The sequence below is a fragment of the Salvelinus fontinalis genome, chromosome 17, assembly GCF_029448725.1.
Source record: "Salvelinus fontinalis isolate EN_2023a chromosome 17, ASM2944872v1, whole genome shotgun sequence".
NCBI classification, from domain to species: Eukaryota; Metazoa; Chordata; class Actinopteri; order Salmoniformes; family Salmonidae; genus Salvelinus; species Salvelinus fontinalis.
The window spans coordinates 15,105,306-15,125,189 of record NC_074681.1 but is presented as its reverse complement, the minus strand read 5'-3'; the positions used below and the strand labels follow the sequence as shown (position 1 = coordinate 15,125,189).

Below are 19,884 nucleotides of genomic sequence, written 5' to 3'. Positions count from 1 at the left end.
TGAGAGGAAAATATGAGCAAACCAAATGTGTGTTTCTGGGTGGTGTGCCGAGTTGTGCGATCTGGGAGAGTTGTTGCTATACAGTACCTGCGTAGAGGAGCGTTCTCCTCAATGTCTTCCAGTGTCTCCAAGGAGGATCGCTGAGAGATGAGCCGTCGTCTGTGGAGAAAAGGGAAATAAGGAGCTGGTATTGAGTTTACAAGCAACTTGTGTTGCTGCTAAACAGCTCTACCTGGCCCTGAAAGAGGAAAGACTGGACACTATGTATTAGGCCCATTTAGAATCATTCATTCTGCATTGCAAGATATTTGCTAAATGATGGTCATTTATTTGGTAATGATTATGCAGGTTAAAACGCTTGGCTTACCATAACAGAGAAAGAAATGTGTTGATGTAATAAAATGGTCAAAGCACTCTTAATCATGGGCTTTCGCAAAGAGGCCTAAATGTCAATAGAGTGAGGCTCCTTGTTCATGATAAACCCTGAACACATTTCTTCATAATTAATGGTATTAACCACATCATTCCTTATCTAACAGCAAGCAAGGTAGTTCTACCCAAACCCACTGGTTAACCTTCATTTTATCAATATTGGGAAACCTTAGAAAAATCTTCAACATTGTACTGTTTTGAACCCAAATCTTAAATCATTGACAATCTAAATCAACAATGATCATCCATAACAATCATTTTCCTTTAACGGTCTGGAGAATGAATGAGTAGCCTAAACTAACTGGACCTCTTAGTCTGGCCCATGTACATTACCTTCACGTTTGATGTGAAGCATAGCTAAAGTTTCTATGGCTTTGTACTGTGCCGTCTTGTCAGGCACAGTGGCTTATTTACAAAGCAAAGCTGTAATCATTGACACCAGCACTGTGTGACTGGCTGGCTGCTGTGGTCAATGATCACTGTTGTGTTCTACATTCTGACCAGTAGCCTCTGTGAGATCATGTAGAATGGTTAGAACATTCTAATCTAGAGTAAGGAACTGGTTTAGTTTGTAATTAATGCTGCTTTTCTACTAACATCAGTGTATACATACATGTTATACTAAGGAAATTGTTTCCATAGCTAGCAGAATCAACAACCTCTGCATAATCAAAACAGTTGCTTTGAGAGGTGTTAAAGTTCACATTTAGCCATTGTTATGTAAATGCTGGCTGAAAAGTACCAGTGGCCCATTGAGACACGGGTGCCGGCCCGCGTAGATGGAAACAGAAAAGTCTGAGCCTTTTGGGTAAAAGACTGAGGTAAATCCTGTATGGAAATATGCCATAAGAGGATAAAGACATTGGCTGGTTCATTTTGTTGTAACACTGTTTCCTCAAAGACAGGCCTTTCTTTCACACTTGGGTTGCATGACTTAGCCAGCGCAAAATCTATTAGCCCATTACTATAAAAATAAAAAACATATTGCACAACTCCTGCCAGCCTGCTTGTCAGTTGTCACCAAGCTTTCAGGCTCCACTAAACGTGTGGTACTCATTTAAATATACTCAATGACACCCAACTTGACTTGTCACCTCTTCAATGACCAATTCAGCGGGAGAGAAAGAATGAGCTGATGATAAGAGTATACCCTCCGGCTGGTTAATCAACTACAGAACAGCAGAACAAATTAACAAAAAATGACTGTCCTTGACAAACTCCCAGCAGTAAGCAAGCCTAAACCAACAGAGGATGATTAAACAGTCGTTATACCACATAGGTGAGACTACATAATGTTTACAGGAGAATGTGGTTAGAAACAGCAATTGGAAAGGAAACCAGTTCTAAAATGTCTAGCACTGAGATGTGCCAGAAATTGTAAACATGGTCAACTACATGGCATACATCCACTCTGCACTGAGATGGAGGAATTTATTTATTTACATCTTCATATTTAACAAAGATAATCTCTTGAAGTTGAGAACCTCTCTTTTGAGAGAAACCTGGCAAGAAAGTAATGAAGGAAAGCATGTACACTACATGTTATGAATTCTCATCACGTGTTGCTGTGCTGTGCGTTTTGTTGCCAACCTTATTTTGCTAGATTACAACTTTACGGTTTTTACTTTTTACTTACCGTTTATATTTTTAGTTTTTCCCTCACAACTTTTTTCCCTCATTCAACTTTTTCACTTCGGACGCTTTATCTGGACATGGTTCGTCAGCACCTTCAACAGCCGAAGCTAAGTAGTAACATTAACATGATGCCTTCTAATTGCAGTCGCTGTACTCATCCTCGCCTTATGGCGAGGATAGCTGTGCTGCAAGCCCAGCTTCAGACGCAATCGTTAGGCAAGGGTAATTTCAGTGTAGGAAAGGATGAAACAGCGTCTGTGCCACCAGTAAGTACAGATAGTAGTATAAATCCCCCCCGCACGGTTCCCGCAGCCGGACAACTTTCTCATGGCTTCTGGATGGAAATGCTGTAGGAATGCTCAACCGGTGTCGCTCGTTCACCCGACAGAAACTTTCAACCGGTTTTCCCCATTAAGTAGCGAGTCGGAGTCTGAGGCCGAGTCTTCTCTTGTCTCTACTCCTCCCGTTACCGGGTCAGAGACTCCGAAGCTTCCCACCATTAGCTCTGACAAATTGAAAACCCTAGTCATTGGCGACTCCATTACCCGCAGTATTAGACTTAAATCGAATCACCCAGCGATCATACACTGTTTACCAGGGGGCAGGGCTACCGACGTTAAGGCTAATCTGAAGATGGTGCTGGCTAAAGCTAAAACTGGCGAGTGTAGAGAGTATAGAGATATTGTTATCCACGTCGGCACCAACGATGTTAGGATGAAACAGTCAGAGGTCACCAAGCGCAACATAGCTTCAGCGTGTAAATCAGCTAGAAAGATGTGTCGGCATCGAGTAATTGTCTCTGGCCCCCTCCCAATTAGAGGGAGTGATGAGCTCTACAGCAGAGTCTCACAACTCAATCGCTGGTTGAAAACTGTTTTCTGCCCCTCCCAAAAGATATAATTTGTAGATAATTGGCCCTCTTTCTGGGACTCACCCACAAACAGGACCAAGCCTAACCTGCTGAGGAGTGACGGACTCCATCCTAGCTGGAGGGGTGCTCTCATCTTATCTACCAACATAGACAGGGCTCTAACTCCTCTAGCTCCACAATGAAATAGGGTGCAGGCCAGGCAGCATTCTGCTAGCCCACCTGCCAGCTTAGTGGAGTCTGCCACTAGCATAGTCAGTGTAGTCAGCTCAGCTATCCCCATTGAGACCTCGTCCTAGGTTGGGCAAAACTAAACATGGTGGTGTTTGCCTTAGCAATCTCACTAGGATAAAGACCTCCTCCATTCCTGCCATTATTGAAAGAGATTGTGATACCTCACATCTCAAAATAGGGCTACTTAATGTTAGATCCCTCACTTCAAAGGCAGTTATAGTCAATGAACTAATCACTGATCATAATCTTGATGTGATTGGCCTGACTGAAACATGGCTTAAGCCTGATGAATTTACTGTGTTAAATGAGGCCTCACCTCTTGGTTACACTAGTGACCATATCCCCCATGCATCCCGCAAAGTCGGAGGTGTTGCTAACATTTACGATAGCAAATTTCAATTTACAAAAGAAATATGTTTTCGTCTTTTGAGCTTCTAGTCATGAAATCTATGCAGCCTACTCAATCACTTTTTATAGCTACTGTTTACAGGCCTCCTGGGCCATATACAGCGTTCCTCACTGAGTTCCTATCGGACCTTGTAGTCATAGCAGATAATATTCAAATTTTTGGTGATTTTAATATTCATATGGAAAAGTCCACAGACCCACTCCAAAAGGCTTTTGGAGCCATCATCGACTCAGTGGGTTTTGTCCAACATGTCTCTGGACCTACTCACTGCCACAGTCATACTCTGTACCTAGTTTTGTCCCATGGAATAAATGTTGTAGATCTAAATGTTTTTCCTCATAATCCTGGACTATCGGACCACCATTTTATTACGTTTGCAATCGCAACAAATAATCTCCTCAGACCCCAACCAAGGAGCATCAAAAGTCGTGCTATAAATTCTCAGACAACACAAAGATTCCTTGATGCCCTTCCAGACTCCTCCTGCCTACCCAAGGACGTCAGAGGACAAAAATCAGTTAACCACCTAACTGAGGAACTCAATTTAATCTTGCGCAATACCCTAGATGCAGTTGCACCCCTAAAAACTAAAAACATTTGTCATAAGAAACTAGCTACCTGGTATACAGAAAATACCCGAGCTCTGAAGCAAGCTTCCAGAAAATTGGAACGGAAATGGCGCCACCCCATACTGGAAGTCTTCCGACTAGCTTGGAAAGACAGTACCGTGCAGTATCGAAGAGCCCCCACTGCTGCTCGATCATCCTTCTTTTCCAACTTAATTGAGGAAAATAAGAACAATCCAAAATGTATTTTTGATACTGTTGCAAAGCTAACTAAAAAGCAGCATTCCCCAAGTGAGGATGGCTTTCACTTCAGCAGTAATAAATTCATGAACTTCTTTGAGGAAAAGATCATGATCATTAGAAAGCAAATTACGGACTCCTCTTTAAATCTGCGTATTCCTCCAAAGCTTAGCTGCCCTGAGTCTGCACAACTCTGCCAGGACCTAGGATCAAGAGAGACACTTAAGTGTTTTAGTACTATATCTCTTGACACAATGATAAAAATAATCATGGCCTCTAAACCTTCAAGCTGCATACTGGATCCTATTCCAACTAAACTACTGAAAGAGCTGCTTCATGTGCTTGGCCCTCCTATGTTGAACATAATAAAACGTCTCTCTATCCACCGGATGTGTACCAAACTCAATAAAAGTGGCAGTAATAAAGCCTCTCTTAAAAAAGCCAAACCTTGACCCAGAAAATATAAAAAACTATCGGTCTATATCGAATCTTCCATTCCTCTCCAAAAAAAATGAAAAGGCTGTTGCGCAGCAACTCACTGCCTTCCTGAAGACAAACAATGTATACGAAATGCTTCAGTCTGGTTTTAGACCCCATCATAGCACTGAGACTGCACTTGTGAAGGTGGTAAATGACCTTTTAATGGCGTCAGACCGAGGCTCTGCATCTGTCCTCGTGCTACTATACCTTAGTGCTGCCTTTGATACCATCAATCACCACATTCTTTTGGAGAGACTGGAAACCCAAATTGGTCTACACAGACAAGTTCTGGCCTGGTTGAGATCTTATCTGTCGGAAAGATATCAGTTTGTCTCTGTGAATGGTTTGTCCTCTGACAAATCAACTGTACATTTCGGTGTTCCTCAAGGTTCCGTTTTAGGACCACTATTGTTTTCACTATATATTTTACCTCTTGGGGTTGTCATTCGAAAACATAATGTTAACTTTCACTGCTATGCGGATGACACACAGCTGTACATTTCAATGAAACATGGTGAAGCCCCAAAATTGCCCTCGCTAGAAGCTTGTGTTTCAGACATAAGGAAGTGGATGGCTGAAAACGTTCTACTTTTAAACTCGGACAAAACAGAGATGCTTGTTCTAGGTCCCAAAAAACAAAGAGATCTTCTGTTAAATCTGACAATTAATCTTGATGGTTGTAAAGTCGTCTCAAATAAAACTGTGAAGGACCTCGGCATTACTCTGGACCCTGATCTCTCTTTTGACAAACATATCAAGACTTGTTTCAAGGACAGCTTTTTTCCATCTACGTAACATTGCAAAAATCTGAAATTTTCTGTCCAAAAAAATGTATCCATGCTTTTGTTACTTCTAGGTTAGACTACTGCAATGCTCTACTTTCTGGCTACCCGGATAAAGCACTAAATAAACTTCAGTTAGTGCTAAATACGGCTGCTAGAATCCTGACTAGAACCAAGAAATTTGATCATATTACTCCAGTGCTAGCTTCCCTACACTGGCTTCCTGTTAAGGCAAGGGCTGATTTCAAGGTTTTACTGTTAACCTATAAAGCGTTACATGGGCTTGCTCCTACCTATCTTTCCGAGTTGGTCCTGCCGTACATACCTACACGTACACTACGTTCATAAGACGCAGGCCTCCTAATTGTACCTAGAATTTCTAAGCAAACAGCTGGAGGCAGGGCTTTCTCCTATAGATCTCCATTTTTATGGAATGGTCTGCCTACCCATGTAAGAGACGCAGACTCGGTCTCAACCTTTAAGTCTTTACTGAAGACTTATCTCTTCAGTAGGTCATATGATTGAGTGTAGTCTGGCCCAGGAGTGTGAAGGTAAACGGAAAGGCTCTGAAGCAACGAACCGCCCTTGTTGTCGCTGCCTGGCCGGTTCCCCTCTCTCCACTGGGATTCTCTGCCTCTAACCCTATTACAGGGGCTGAGTCACTGGCTTACTGGTGCTCTTTCATGCCGTCCCTAGGAGGGGTGCGTCACTTGAGTGGGTTGAGTTACTGACGCGATCTTCCTGTCTGGGTTGGCACCCCCCCTTGGTTTGTGCTGTGGTGGAGATCTTTGTGGGCTATACTCGGCCTTGTTTTAGGATTGTAAGTTGGTGAGTGAAGGTATCCCTCTAGTGGTGCGGGGGCTGTGCTTTGGCAAAGTGGGTGGGGTTATATCCTTCCTGTTTGGCCCTGTCCGGGGGTATCATCGGATGGGGCCACAGTGTCTCCTGACCCCTCCTGTCTCAGCCTCCAGTATTTATGCTGCAGTAGTTTGTGTCGGGGGGCTAGGGTCAGTTGGTTATATCTGGAGTACTTCTCCTGTCTTATCCGATGTCCAGTGTGAATTTAAGTATGCTCTCACTAATTCTCTCCTTCTCTCTTTCTCTCTCTTAATGGCCATGTACTCTTATCTCCACCCGGCACAGCAAGAAGAGTATCTGTATAGCACAATAGACAACTGCTGTCTATTGCCATCAGACCCGGCGACATCCTCCAGTGAGAATGCTGAGTGATGGATAGGATGGCTACCATCATGCTAGCCTAAAGGCTTACATTCCTAGCCTGCTAGCTGCGCTAACATGCTAAGTTTAACATTCCTGATGAGGTGACACATTCATCGGTTGCACAGAACAGAGCATGTCTTAGCTACAGTGCATTCAGAAAGTATTCAGACCCCTTCCTTTTTTCCCACATTTTGTTACGTTACAGCCTTATTCTAAAATTGATTAAATCATTTCCCCCCCTCAATCTACACACAATACCCCATAATGACAAAGCAAAAACAGGTTTTGAGAAATTGAGCTCAGGTTCATCCTGTTTCTATTGACCATCCTTGAGATGTTTCTACAATTTGATTGGAGTCGACCTGTGTTAAATTCAATTGGACATGATTTGGAAAGGCACACACCAGTCTATATAAGGTCCCACAGTGGACAGTGCATGTCAGAGCAAAAACCAAGCCATGAGGTCGAAGTAATTGTCCGTAGAGCTCAAAGACAGGATTGAGTTGAGGCACAGATCTAGGGAAGGGTACCAAAAAACTTCTGCACCATTAAATGTCCCCAAGAACACAGTGGCTTCCATCATTCTTAAATGGAAGAAGTTTGGAACCACCAAGACTCTTCCCAGAGCTGGCCGCCCAGACAAACTGAGCAATCGGGGCGGTCTAAAAATGATTGACACCCTTAATAAAGATAATTAAAATACCCAGCTATATTGTAAGTGAGGGAGGTGACCAAGAACCCGATGGTCACTCTAACAGAGCTCCAGATTTCCTCTGTGGAGGTGAGAGAACCTTCCAGAAGGACAACCATCTCTGCAGCACTCCACCAATCAGGCCTTTATGGTAGAGTGGCCAGACGGAAGCCACTCCTGAGTAAAAGACACATGACAGCTGGCTTGGAGTTTGCCAAAAGGCCCCTAAAGACTCTCAGACCATGAGAAACAAGATTCTCATTCTCAAAGTACAGAGATCATTGATGAAAACCTGCTCCAGAGCGCTCAGGACCTCCAACTAGGATGGTTCACCTTCCAACAGGACAACGACCCTAAGCACACAGCCAATACAACACAGGAGTGTTTTCGTGACAAGTCTCTGAATGTCTTTGAGTGGCTCAACCAGACCCGGGACTTGAACCTGATCTAACCTCAGGAGAGACCTGAAAATATCTGTGCAGCGATGCTCCCCATCCAACTTGACAGAGTTTGAGAGGATCTGTAGAGAAGAATTGAAGAAACTCCCCAAACACAGGTGTGCCAGGCTTGTAGTGTCATACCCAAGAAGACATGAGGCTGTAATCTCTGCCAAAGGTGCTTTAACAAACTACTGAGAGAAGGATCTGAATACTTATGTAAATGTTCGTTTTTTTAAAACAATTTTATATAAATTAGCAAAAAATTCTAAACCTGTTTTTGCTTTGTCATTATGGGCTATTGTGTGTAGATTGAGGGGGGGAAACAATTTAATCCATTTTAGAATAAGGCTGTAACGTAACAAAATGTGAGGAAAAAGAAGGGCTCTGAATGTCTCTCCACCTTCACCCTGGAGAACATGTTAACCAGAATAGCTAGGCTGTAGTAGTCAGCAGAGCAAATAACGCCCTCACTATCTGTTAGAAACATAAGTGACCATGACCTCATCCCAGGTACTCTAATCTATCTATTGCCATGACAAATTATTAGGTTCACTCGATTACAGATGGTTTACTGTGCCAGATGTCATTGGGTCAAAATCTTATCACTGCTGCAAATGTCATTTTTGGACAGAATATTTTATTTTTATTTTGACTACTAGGTTTTTCTTTCACAGTTTGTACAGTACACATCTGATGAACTGAACCCATGAAAAGTAGTTTCCACTGTTCAGTGGGACGCTCAGACTGATCCAGCTACTGTAGATGAACAACAGCAGGCTAGCCAGGAGGTGGACGTGCGAAGGATGTTTTCCACACCCGTGCAAACAATAACACACGGACCAGACTACTCATTCACTTCAAACAAGACTGATACAACCAGCTATTGATGTTTAACTGCAGGTCAAATCAAATGTTATTGTAGGTGCAGCGAAATGCTTCTGTTTCTAGCTTCCACAGTGCAGTAATAATACCTAGAAATAAACGCATAATCCAACAAGAATGAAAGACATTTTAAAAATATCAGAATGAGCAATGTAAGAGTGCGGAATATACATGACCAAGAGTATGCTCTTCAACAAACATCTATTTCCAAAATCATGGGCATTTAATATGGAGTTGGTCCCCCCTTTGCTGCTATAAAAGCCTCTACTCTTCTGGGAAGGCTTTCCACTAGAAGTTGGAAAATTTCTGCGGGAACCTGCTTCCATTCAGCCACAAGCGCATTAGTGAGGTCGGGAATGGATGTTGGGCGATTAGGCCTGGCTCACAGTCTGAGTTCCAATTCATCCCAAAGGTGGTCGATGGGGTTGAGGTCAGGGCTCTGTGCAGGACAGTCAAGTTCTTCCACACCGATCTTGACAAGCCATTTCTGTGTGGACCTTGCTTTGTGTAGTTGGGCATTGTCATGCTGAAACAGGAAAGGGCCTTCCCCAAACTGTTGCCACAATGTTGGAAGCACAGAATCGTCTAGAATGTCATTTTATGCTGTATGTAGCGTTAAGAATTTCCTTCACCGGAATTAAGGGGACTAGCCTGAACCATGAAAAACAGCCCCAGACGATTATTCCTCCACCACCAAACTTTACAGTTGGCACTATGCATTGGGGCAGCTATGGTTCTCCTGGCATCCGTCAAACCCAGATTCGTCCGTCGGACTGCCAGATGGTAAAGCGTGATTCATCACTCCAGAGAACGCGTTTCCACTGCTCCAGAGTCCAATGGCAGTGACATTTACACCACTCCAGCCGACGCTTGGCATTGCGCATGGTGATCTTAGGCTTGTGTGTGGCTGCTCGGTCATGGAAACCCATTTCATGAGGCTCCCGACGAACAGTTATTGTGCCGACGTTGCTTCCAGAGGCAGTTTGGAACTCGGTGGTGAGTGTTGCAACCAAGGACAAACGATTTTAACGTGCTTCAGCACTCCCGGTCCCATTCTGTGAGCTTGTGTGGCCTACCACTTTGTGGCTTAGCCATTGTTGCTCCTAGATGTTTCCACTTCAAAATAACAACACTTAACAGTTGCCCTGGGCAGCTGTAACAGGGCAGACATTTGACAAACTGACTGGTTGGAAAGGTGGCATCCTATGACGGTGCCACGTTGACAGTCACTGAGCTCTTCAGTAAGGCCATTCTACTGCCAATGGATGTGCATGGCTGTGTGCTCGATGTTATACACCTGTCAGTAACGAGCAATAGCCGAATCAACAAATTTGAAGGGGTGTCCACATACTTTTGTGTGTGTGATGTAAAAAAGAATATATATATATATTTATTTATATATATACACATAGTGGGGCAAAAAAGTATTTAGTCAGCCACCAATTGTGCAAGTACTCCCACTTAAAAAGATGAGAGAGGCCTGTATTTCATCATAGGTACACTTCAACTATGACAGACAAGATGAGGAAAAAAAATCCAGAAAATCACATTGTAGGATTTTTAATGAATTTATTTGCAAATTATAGTGGAAAATAAGTATTTGGTCACCTACAAACAAGCAAGATTTCTGGCTCTCACAGACCTGTAACTTCTTCTTTAAGAGGCTCCTCTGTCCTCCACTCGTTACCTGTATTAATGGCACCTGTTTGAACTTGTTATCAGAATAAAAGACTCCTGTCCACAACCTCAAACAGTCACACTCCAAACTCCACTATGGCCAAGACCAAAGAGCTGTCAAAGGACACCAGAAACAAAATTGTAGACCTGCACCAGGCTGGGAAGACTGAATCTGCAATGGTTAAGCAGCTTGGTTTGAAGAAATCAACTGTGGGAGCAATTATTAGGAAATGGAAGACATACAAGACCACTGATAATCTCCCTCGATCTGGGGCTCCACGCAAGATCTCACCCCGTGGGGTCAAAATGATCACAAGAACGGTGAGCAAAAATCCCAGAACCACACGGGGGAACCTAGTGAATGACCTGCAGAGAGCTGGGACCAAAGTAACAAAGCCTACCATCAGCAAGGGCATTGAAGATGAAACGTGCAAGGAGGAGCACTGCCAGAGCCCTGCAAAATGACCTCCAGCAGGCCACAAATGTGCATGTGTCTGCTCAAACGGTCAGAAACAGACTCCATGAGGGTGGTATGAGGGCCTGACGTCCACAGGTGGGGGTTGTGCTTACAGCCCAACACCGTGCAGGACGTTTGGTATTTGCCAGAGAACACCAAGATTGGCAAATTCGCCACTGGCGCCCTGTGCTCTTCACAGATGAAAGCAGGTTCACACTGAGCACATGTGACAGACGTGACAGAGTCTGGAGACGCCGTGGAGAACGTTCTGCTGCCTGCAACATCCTCCAGCATGACTGGTTTGGTGGTGGGTCAGTCATGGTGTGGGGTGGCATTTCTTTGTGGGGCCGCACAGCCCTCCATGTGCTCGCCAGAGGTAGCCTGACTGCCATTAGGTACCGAGATGAGATCCTCAGACCCCTTGTGAGACCATATGCTGATGCGGTTGGCCCTGGGTTCCTCCTAATGCAAGACAATGCTAGACCTCATGTGGCTGGAGTGTGTCAGCAGTTCCTGCAAGAGGAAGGCATTGATGCTATGGACTGGCCCGCCCGTTCCCTAGACCTAAATCAAATTATGCACATCTGGGACATCATGTCTCGCTCCATCCACCAACGCCACGTTGCACCACAGACTGTCCAGGAGTTGGCGGATGCTTTTTTCCAGGTCTGGGAGGAGATCCCTCAGGAGACCATCCGGCACCTCATCAGGAGCATGCCCAGGCGTTGTAGGGAGGTCATACAGGCACGTGGAGGCCACACACACTACTGAGCCTCATTTTGACTTGTTTTAAGGACATTACATCAAAGTTGGATCAGCCTGTAGTGTGGTTTTCCACTTTAATTTTGAGTGTGACTCCAAATCCAGACCTCCATGGGTTGATAAATTTGATTTCCATTGATAATTTGTGTCATTTTGTTGTCAGCACATTCAACTATGTAAAGAAAAAAGTATTTAATAAGAATATTTCATTCATTCAGATCTAGGATGTGTTATCTTAGTGTTCCCTTTATTTTTTTGAGCAGTGTATATATATATATATATATATATATATATATATGTGTGTGTATAGACATTATATTAATAGAAAAGGTGTGTACAGCAATGACCAGCTTTCAATGACTCTGTACATAGGGCAAAGCAGTCTCTAAGCTGCAGGGTAGAGTACCGGGTGGTAGCTATTAACAGTGACTAAGGTTCAGGGCAGGGTACTGGGCGGAGGCCGGCTAATGGTGACTGTTTAACAGTCTGATGGCCTGGAGATAAAAGCTGTTCATCAGTCTCTCGCTCGTGTGGCTGAGGTCCTTGATAAATCAACTCCAATCCAAGAGTAGCATTTCGACGTTAACAAGGACTGGTGAAACTCAGAAGCTTTAAGGCAGAGCCCAGGCTACTTCCAATTATCGCCTCCTTCAATATTGACAGAACAACAATGAGCATCTGTAAGTGGAGCTGCCCATGAAAGACACCATCTGTCTGTGTTTTTGTTTACTCAAATGGTTGTTTAATTTATGGAGTTATTTTTTTTCTTCTTAAAACTACATTGTTGTTTAAGAACTTTAAGTAAGCATGTCACTAAGGTCTACAGCTGTTGTATTCGGCGCATGTGACAAACACTTGAATTGATTTGATTTTCAAGCACTGTTCACATTCAATGAATTTCAAGCATGGTCTATTTAAATCAATCTTAACAACATTCCTATACACATCCTATGAGGACATTCAAAAACAATTGGTATGTAACCTGACAGCTATGCTTGTCGCTTTTTAGGATAAGGAGCTGTAGTGCTCAACATGAAAGATTCAATTGTTTCACACGCACGCCCAGTGGCAGCCTGCCATGGACATTGTCTTCCCGTTCCACTGTCGGGTGACAGAGTGGAAGTCAATCTAATGTTCTAGCCTTCTTACAATTACAGGCCAAAGAAAATGTAATCATTTGGGGAAAACCCCAATCAACAAAGGCTATTCTCAGCCCCTTCGGTCTTTCTTCTCCAACACATTTACAACAATGCTGCAACAACAGTGAATTTCTTCCTGCTACTGTAGCAGTGTTTGGCAAGGGGGGGGGGGGCTCTAAAAGCACGTCTCGGCAGAAATATGTCCCAACGCTGCTAAATTCTTGCCACTGCTGTAAAAAAAACTATATATGAATATAGGGGAAACACTGCTGCAGACATGGATAAAGGACAAGAACACATACCTATATTGTTCAAGACACAGAACCTTGTGGTTAGTTGCTCTGGTTGCTTGACATACAGTAAAACCACTCTGAATCCATCCTTCCCCCTTCCCTTTAAATAGCATGTTGTTTAGGGTCAACAACAGTGCTACTAGCATTGTGGAACTTGAACTAGTGAACTTGTACTCCAAGTTCCATTTTGGAACTAGAGTAGCCCATCATGTCTATCTTTCTTATGTCAAGACTCATTACCAGTAATGGTTTAATTATGGTGGCCGTTTTAACCATAAAGGCCTATCCTGCAGCTGCTTTGGAGATTTCGCTTACAGTTCAAGCCACAAGGGTTTCAGAGGCAAACTAGCCTAAGATTGCTGCTTACATAATCATGTAATTATGCCAACCATTACTTCACCAAACAACAATCAACCTCCAAAAGGATATGACTCAATTGCACAAAACTGCAAAGGACCATTGTAATGGTTTATACTGCATGTGGTTTCTCTGCTATGGCTTCCCTTGGCTTCATAGTCTCCCTGTAGTAAGCTTGTGAAAAATGGTTTAAAACATGGGGAGACGGAGTGCAGAATATCATTTACTGCATTAACTGTCAATCCATACAATTTTATGGGAATTTGATTTTGTGGCAACAACATTCACTAAGCTAAATGTGGTTTTTCATTTTAAAGCGGTTTAAACAGATCCACACCTCGGGCTGACACCTTTACAGTAGCAGCAAGACAGAGTGGGCGCCGTAAATTATGCTAGAATGTAAAAGGCCGTTGTCTATGAGTCTAGCTTGAGCAGTAGAATACTGCAGCCTATGTAAACCCAACCATCATTTGTATGCATTAGAATCAATGCACACCGAATAAGATGGTTTTAAGCAGCTCTGAGCGCTGATCTCAGAGTATCTTTTGGCAGCTGATCTGAGGGTTGGGGATTCCTGGCTGGGAGCAGGACTGGAGGCCATGAGAGAGGGAAGGGAGGAAGATGGAGAGCGAGGAAAGAGAGAGAGAGAAATAAAGAGTATCTGGTATGGTGCCCTTGGGAGAGGAAGTGGAGTGAAGAACAGAAGATGGTGATAAACAGATAAAGGAGAGTCTGGCCGGGCAGCGTCTCTGAAAGCCTGGGCGTCCTGCCTTTCCCTTCCCAGCCAAGGTTCTCTCTCTGGATCTGGCCACTTTTCCACCAAGCTGCTGCCCTGGGAAAACAGACCAGGCACTGTGTGAGAGATGCCCATCTATGATGTGTCTGTGGAATATGGCCGGGGTCCCTCAACAGGTCGCCTTAGTTATTACTCAACAGCTTATAATTCAGTTTACATGGGCAGCCTCCTTTGACCAACCGCATTCCATAACCTGCGGGGGTTTAACTACTGAATCATTGTAATGTACAGTGCCTTCAGACAGTATTCAAATCAAAGTTTATTTGTCACGTGTGCTGAATACAGTGAAATGCTTACTTACAGGCTCTAACCAATAGTGCAAAAAAGGTATTAGGTGAACAATATGTAAGTAAAGAAATAAAAACAACAGTAAAAGACAGTGGAAAACAGTAGCAAGGCTATAAAAGTAGCGAGGCTATATACAGACACTGGTTAGTCAGGCTGATCGAGGTAGTATGTACATGTAAATGTGGTTAAAGTGACTATGCATATATGTTGAACAGAGAGTAGCAGTAGCGTAAAGAGGGGTTGGCGGGTGGCGGGACACAATGCAGATAGCTCGGTTAGCCAATGTGCGGGAGCACAGGTTGGTCGGGCCAATTGAGGTAGTATGTACATGAATGTATAGTTAATGTATAGTTCACACCCCTTCACTTTTGTTACAATGTGGGATTAAAATGGATTTAATTGTAATTTTTTGTCAATCTACACAAAATACTATGTTAAAAATACTGTAATGTTAGTGGATAAAAAAAAGAATATTAAAAAATATATATATATTGATTAGATAAGTATTCAACCCCTTGAGTCAATGCATGTTTCGCAGCAATTACAGCTGTGAGGCTTTCTGGCTAAGTCTCTAGGAGCTTTCCACACCTGGATTGTGCAACATTTGCCTATTATTATTTTTAAAATGCTTCAAGCTCTGTCAAATTGGTTGTTGATCATTGCTAGGTCTTGCCATAGATTTAGATGCCCTTCTTTGCAAGGCATTGGAAAACCTCCCTGGTCTTTGTGGTTGAATCTGTGTTTGAAATTCACTGCTCGACTGAGGGACCTTACAGATAATTGTGTGTGTTTGTGGGTATAGGCAGGGACAGAGTGTCAGGCAGCCTCAGATTTTCCCTGTGCTCTGGTCCACTCTACAGAGTAAACAAAGGTATAAAAGGTGTCCATGTTCCGATATGTTGAGGAGTATTGGGTTACAGGTTGTTTATATTGCATAGGAGAGGGCAAGGCAGCAGGTGCAGGGCAGCTTTGTAAAGTCCTCCCAACAGGTTATGGGAAAACATCTGCACAGGGGACCGTATCTGCACGGGGGAAAACAAGTCCACCTTCCTGCTGGACATGCCTTTCAATGCTACCATGAATATAACATGTTTTACACATTCTGTTATTTGAGGGCACATACATCATACTGGTTAATAGGCAGGCTAATCAAAATGATTCCACAATGGTTGACCTTTTCAATCTAATCCTGCTGATTCCACCTAAATCAATGGGCCACTGCACGTGCACAGTTGTAAGCAGCATATTAAGTTTCACATATCTGAGAGAAAGCCAGGGCTCTTGCTCTTTGCTGTAATCTGTCTCTTTGTATAAACTTGTCTTTAGCAGTACACTGACTGACTAAGACTGATGATGCCCTTTGAGCAGCACTAGTACAAAATGTGACCGGAGAAACCTGTGCTATTGTTGAGATGATAACTGATGATACACATTAGTCTAGCCCAGGTCTGTGTGGATCCTGTTTGGTGGCTTCACTCAACAAAGACCTTCCTGAAGATAACTCGTACCTTACTTTCAGTGACTATTGCAATATAAGTGTTGCAATACTGTAACCAGCCTGTATTGTTGACACTATTGGGTTGCAATACTGTAGCCTATGACATGCATAATTTGTGAGAGTGCAGTGTAAACATTGACTGTGGGTTTCTGTGTCACTATTCCCATTCCCAATATGGGCAACCAGTAATCTTCTTCACACATGTCATGAATGTAAACACTACATGATGGAGATATCTACAATTGCCCTACCTTGATCTCTGCAGCTCCAGGACAGAGCTGGCTATCTGTCCTCCCTCCAAACAGAAGCCTTGGGAAGCCTGCCTGGAGTAGGCAGCAGGCACAACTCCCTGAGTGTAGGTCTGAAGCCTGCCTCTAATCGCGGCTGGTACTGCAGAGAAAGGCGAACTGAAAATCGAAGGGCCGAAAGCATCCCCTTCCGGATCTGTACACGCTTGAGCTGCAGCGGCGGGACCAATCCCAAAACTATCTCGTGCGTTAGCAATCAGAGCCTGGTTTGCAATAGCGAGCGCCTGGGTAGCGGTGGGGTTCGCTACCCCTGTGCCATTGCCAGCCGCGAACAGAGGACGCTCTGCTGCAGAAACCAGGCTCTGTCTAGTCCTCGACTCAATTGGATTATCCTCTTCGATCTGATTGTCGGCATCATCTTGCACCGGTCGACCATCCAAAGAAATGTTACTGAGAAAAGAGAGTGCGGCTTGTCTCCTTCGAGGGTCTATGCGTTTCCACGTATGCTCGATACTGGAATGCTTTATCTGAAGCGTGGTTGTGGATGAATTGCTGCTCGTGGCAGCCGCCATGGTCCACTTCCAGCGATTCGAATCGGCGAGCAGAGGTTTTGTCAAGATGACATTAAAGTGTGCTTATGTAGATAGCAAATGTAAAAGCCTTGTATTTTAAGTGCAAGCTTAAACTGACTAAAAACAGGATGGTTACGTGTCTGCAGTATTGTGGCAGCAGGGAAAAAAAGTGGACCAATAGGCTTTCAGGGACACACGAAAGGGTTATTTTTTTCATTTTCCTCCGGTGCCCTCCCTCTTCAGACTTCTGGACTGGTTATCCAAAATGACATAAAAATGTCATCAGGTATAGCAGATTTTGGCCACATTCAGAAATAACTAATGGATAACCACGTGTTATATTTGCATGTCAAAGCAGTTAAATTGATTGGAAATATGCATTTTTGGAAATTGTGCTTTGGGGTTCATATCACGGAAGTAATGGGTAACCCTAATAGCCCTAGGCTATTTACCAAGGGATCAAAGCATAAACTATTTCATCTTCACTGTACGTTCTCTAAAGTAACTAGGGAATCTTTAGAAGAACATCCCATGATATTGAAAACAAAAGTGGGCTGTGTAGCTTTTGAGGAATGGAACATGCTGTATTTCCAAAAGTGGGCTGTGTACCTTTTGAGGAATGGAACATGCTGTATTTCCAAAATATGCAATTCTGCATTTCTGCAACATTTGCACCATCTGTCTGTTTTACATGGTTTAGTCTGGTTTAGTAGTCAGGTTTGGACATGTTTTGACTAAATATGCCATCTAGTGGTGTTAGATAAATATCACAACACTGCAGATATACACCAATGCAAAATAGTACTATTTGGTGGTGAGTCTACGCTCACCACCAATGTGTAGTAATCCACCTGGGTGGCATTAGCTGTTTATGTGAATACTTTTTCACTAGTTTTCCCTTTCATTTATATAGTCCGCTTATAAGAAAAAAGAGGACATCTAGGAAGCTATGTTAATCAGACCGTTTAGGACGGCTACAAAACATCTGCTCACCACTGGATGTCCCTGTGGTTCTCTCCTTGTGTTTCTTCAAAATCCTTCCAGGCTTCCATGGTGGATTCTATCAGAAAGTATCCTAAAACTCCTGCAGTTTAGGAGTAAGTGAGGAGGGTTGTTCTTTAGGTCAAGTTGAATATTCTTTAGAGAAGACAAGCTGCAAAAAGCCTTGGGGTGAATGACTACTCAGATCTCTGGCGAGTCAACCACACTGTCCTACAAATACATATTCCAATGGAGTTTTAGACAGACTATTGAATAACAGAATCAGAGGGAAATTATGGTATGCTTTAGATCCCTCCAACTCAACTCTGGACCTCGAAGCCAGTTCCACCTCTTTTTTTCATTGTTCCCCTCTATTCAGGGACTAATTTAGACCTGGGACATCAGGTGGGTGAAATGTATTATCAGGTAGAACAGAAAACCAGCAGGCTCCGGACCTCGTAGGGTAAGAGTTGAATACCACTGCTTTCGATTAATCCCTATAATTGGAGCCAGGAGTTTTTCCAATCCTGGTCAGGTCATATGCTAATGTATAACTCTGGCCTTAGCTATAGTAACTTCTCAGTTGTGTTGGTGTTGAGTAACTCTTGACACAGATCCAGCGCCATGCCCATTTGTTTTTATTACTTCCTATTAAAAAAAGTTTACCTTAATTTCACCCCAGTAGCAGAACACTACTGTGCAGTGCCATACATTACAATGATGTAAAATGAAACCAGTGTGCACTGCAGACCTTGGGCTCAGGTTAGGTTGTTTCTGGACAGCAACAATGAGGTGTATGAGTTGCAGGTTTACCACCCACCGTTAATCTGAGCTGCCCATCAGAGGAGAAAGAGAGAGACGCAGGCCATGGCTCCGACTCCTACTCCCCTCGCCGTTGCCTTGAAACACTGGACTTCCTGTGTTTGTGTAAAGCTTCCCAGACATAAAGGGATTTGGCACCTCATTGTGAGCCACAATGCACATCACTCTGCTATTACTTTAGAGTTGATTAAGGAAATACATGCCAAGTGTTAGAGCACCATAAAGGATTACCAGCAGGATAATGATGTGTAGACAATGGTTTCCAGCAACAAGATGTAGTGGAGGTAGTGTATATTGTTGTATGATGGTAATAATAAGGGTAATTAAAAAGAGGAGGCTGGGAAGAAGGAAAGAGGAGACGAAAAGGGTGAGATAGTCTTGCTATCTTCAGTGGCAAGTATCTTTTATTCTTTGTTGTGACTTGTGATCTTTTTTATCCATTACCTTAACTTGGCATGAATAAATGTCACGCACTTTCCCCAGTACTGAGTCAGGACTGTTGAAGTTTCTGTTAATACTTGTGCTGGTGAAGTTTGCATCTATTGTTTATGAACCAGTTACATTTTGAGTTACTGCAGGGAATGGCAATCAACATGCCTGTCAAGCTATTTTCAGGGGGGGGGGGGTATTTTAGCTTGCCTTATTGGGCTTTCTGGGAGAGGGACACACTTTGCATGCCTAGAACACACACACCTCCAGACCACTGCTCCTAGGTCAGCAGGCACAGGGAAACGCCCCTCCAAGACCTTCGTCTTTAAGTCTTCCCCATGAGCATTGGAAAACACAACCTATCGAGACCTCAGAAAACAGAGTAAACCCCTAACAGCCATAGCAATTATTCCATTATGCTTATATTTACTATTCCTTTTATTATTCTTATTATGTCACATTGTCGAAAGTGAACCTGCACGTAAGCATTTCATTGTACTATGCATATGACAAATAAACTTGACTGGACTAAACACATTTGTAACATGAGAAATATGATAAGTCATTTTTGTCTTTGATGTGTTATTCCTTATTATGCCCTGAGGAGACTAAAACAATCTATCAAAATTAGCCTCTATGTTCAGATTAGCGTCTGTGTTGATGAAGGATAAGCGTGTGAGGAGGG

General features: G+C 43.3%; 1 protein-coding gene across 2 annotated transcripts in view; it reads right to left on the bottom strand.

The window, feature by feature from the left end:
- Window positions 1-17,465, bottom strand: part of LOC129813765 (CDK5 and ABL1 enzyme substrate 1-like) — a 31,875-nt gene extending 14,410 nt beyond the window's left edge. The window contains exons 1-2 of one of the 2 annotated variants that reach the window (XM_055866269.1): window positions 16,399-17,465; window positions 88-159 (exon numbers count right to left, since the gene is read on the bottom strand). In XM_055866269.1, the coding sequence (XP_055722244.1) occupies window positions 88-159; window positions 16,399-16,967 (641 nt within the window). In that variant the 5' untranslated portion in view covers window positions 16,968-17,465. The remainder of the gene's footprint in view (window positions 1-87; window positions 160-16,398) is intronic. The other variant, XM_055866270.1, reaches the window with a different exon arrangement.
- Window positions 17,466-19,884: the final 2,419 nt, after the last annotated feature.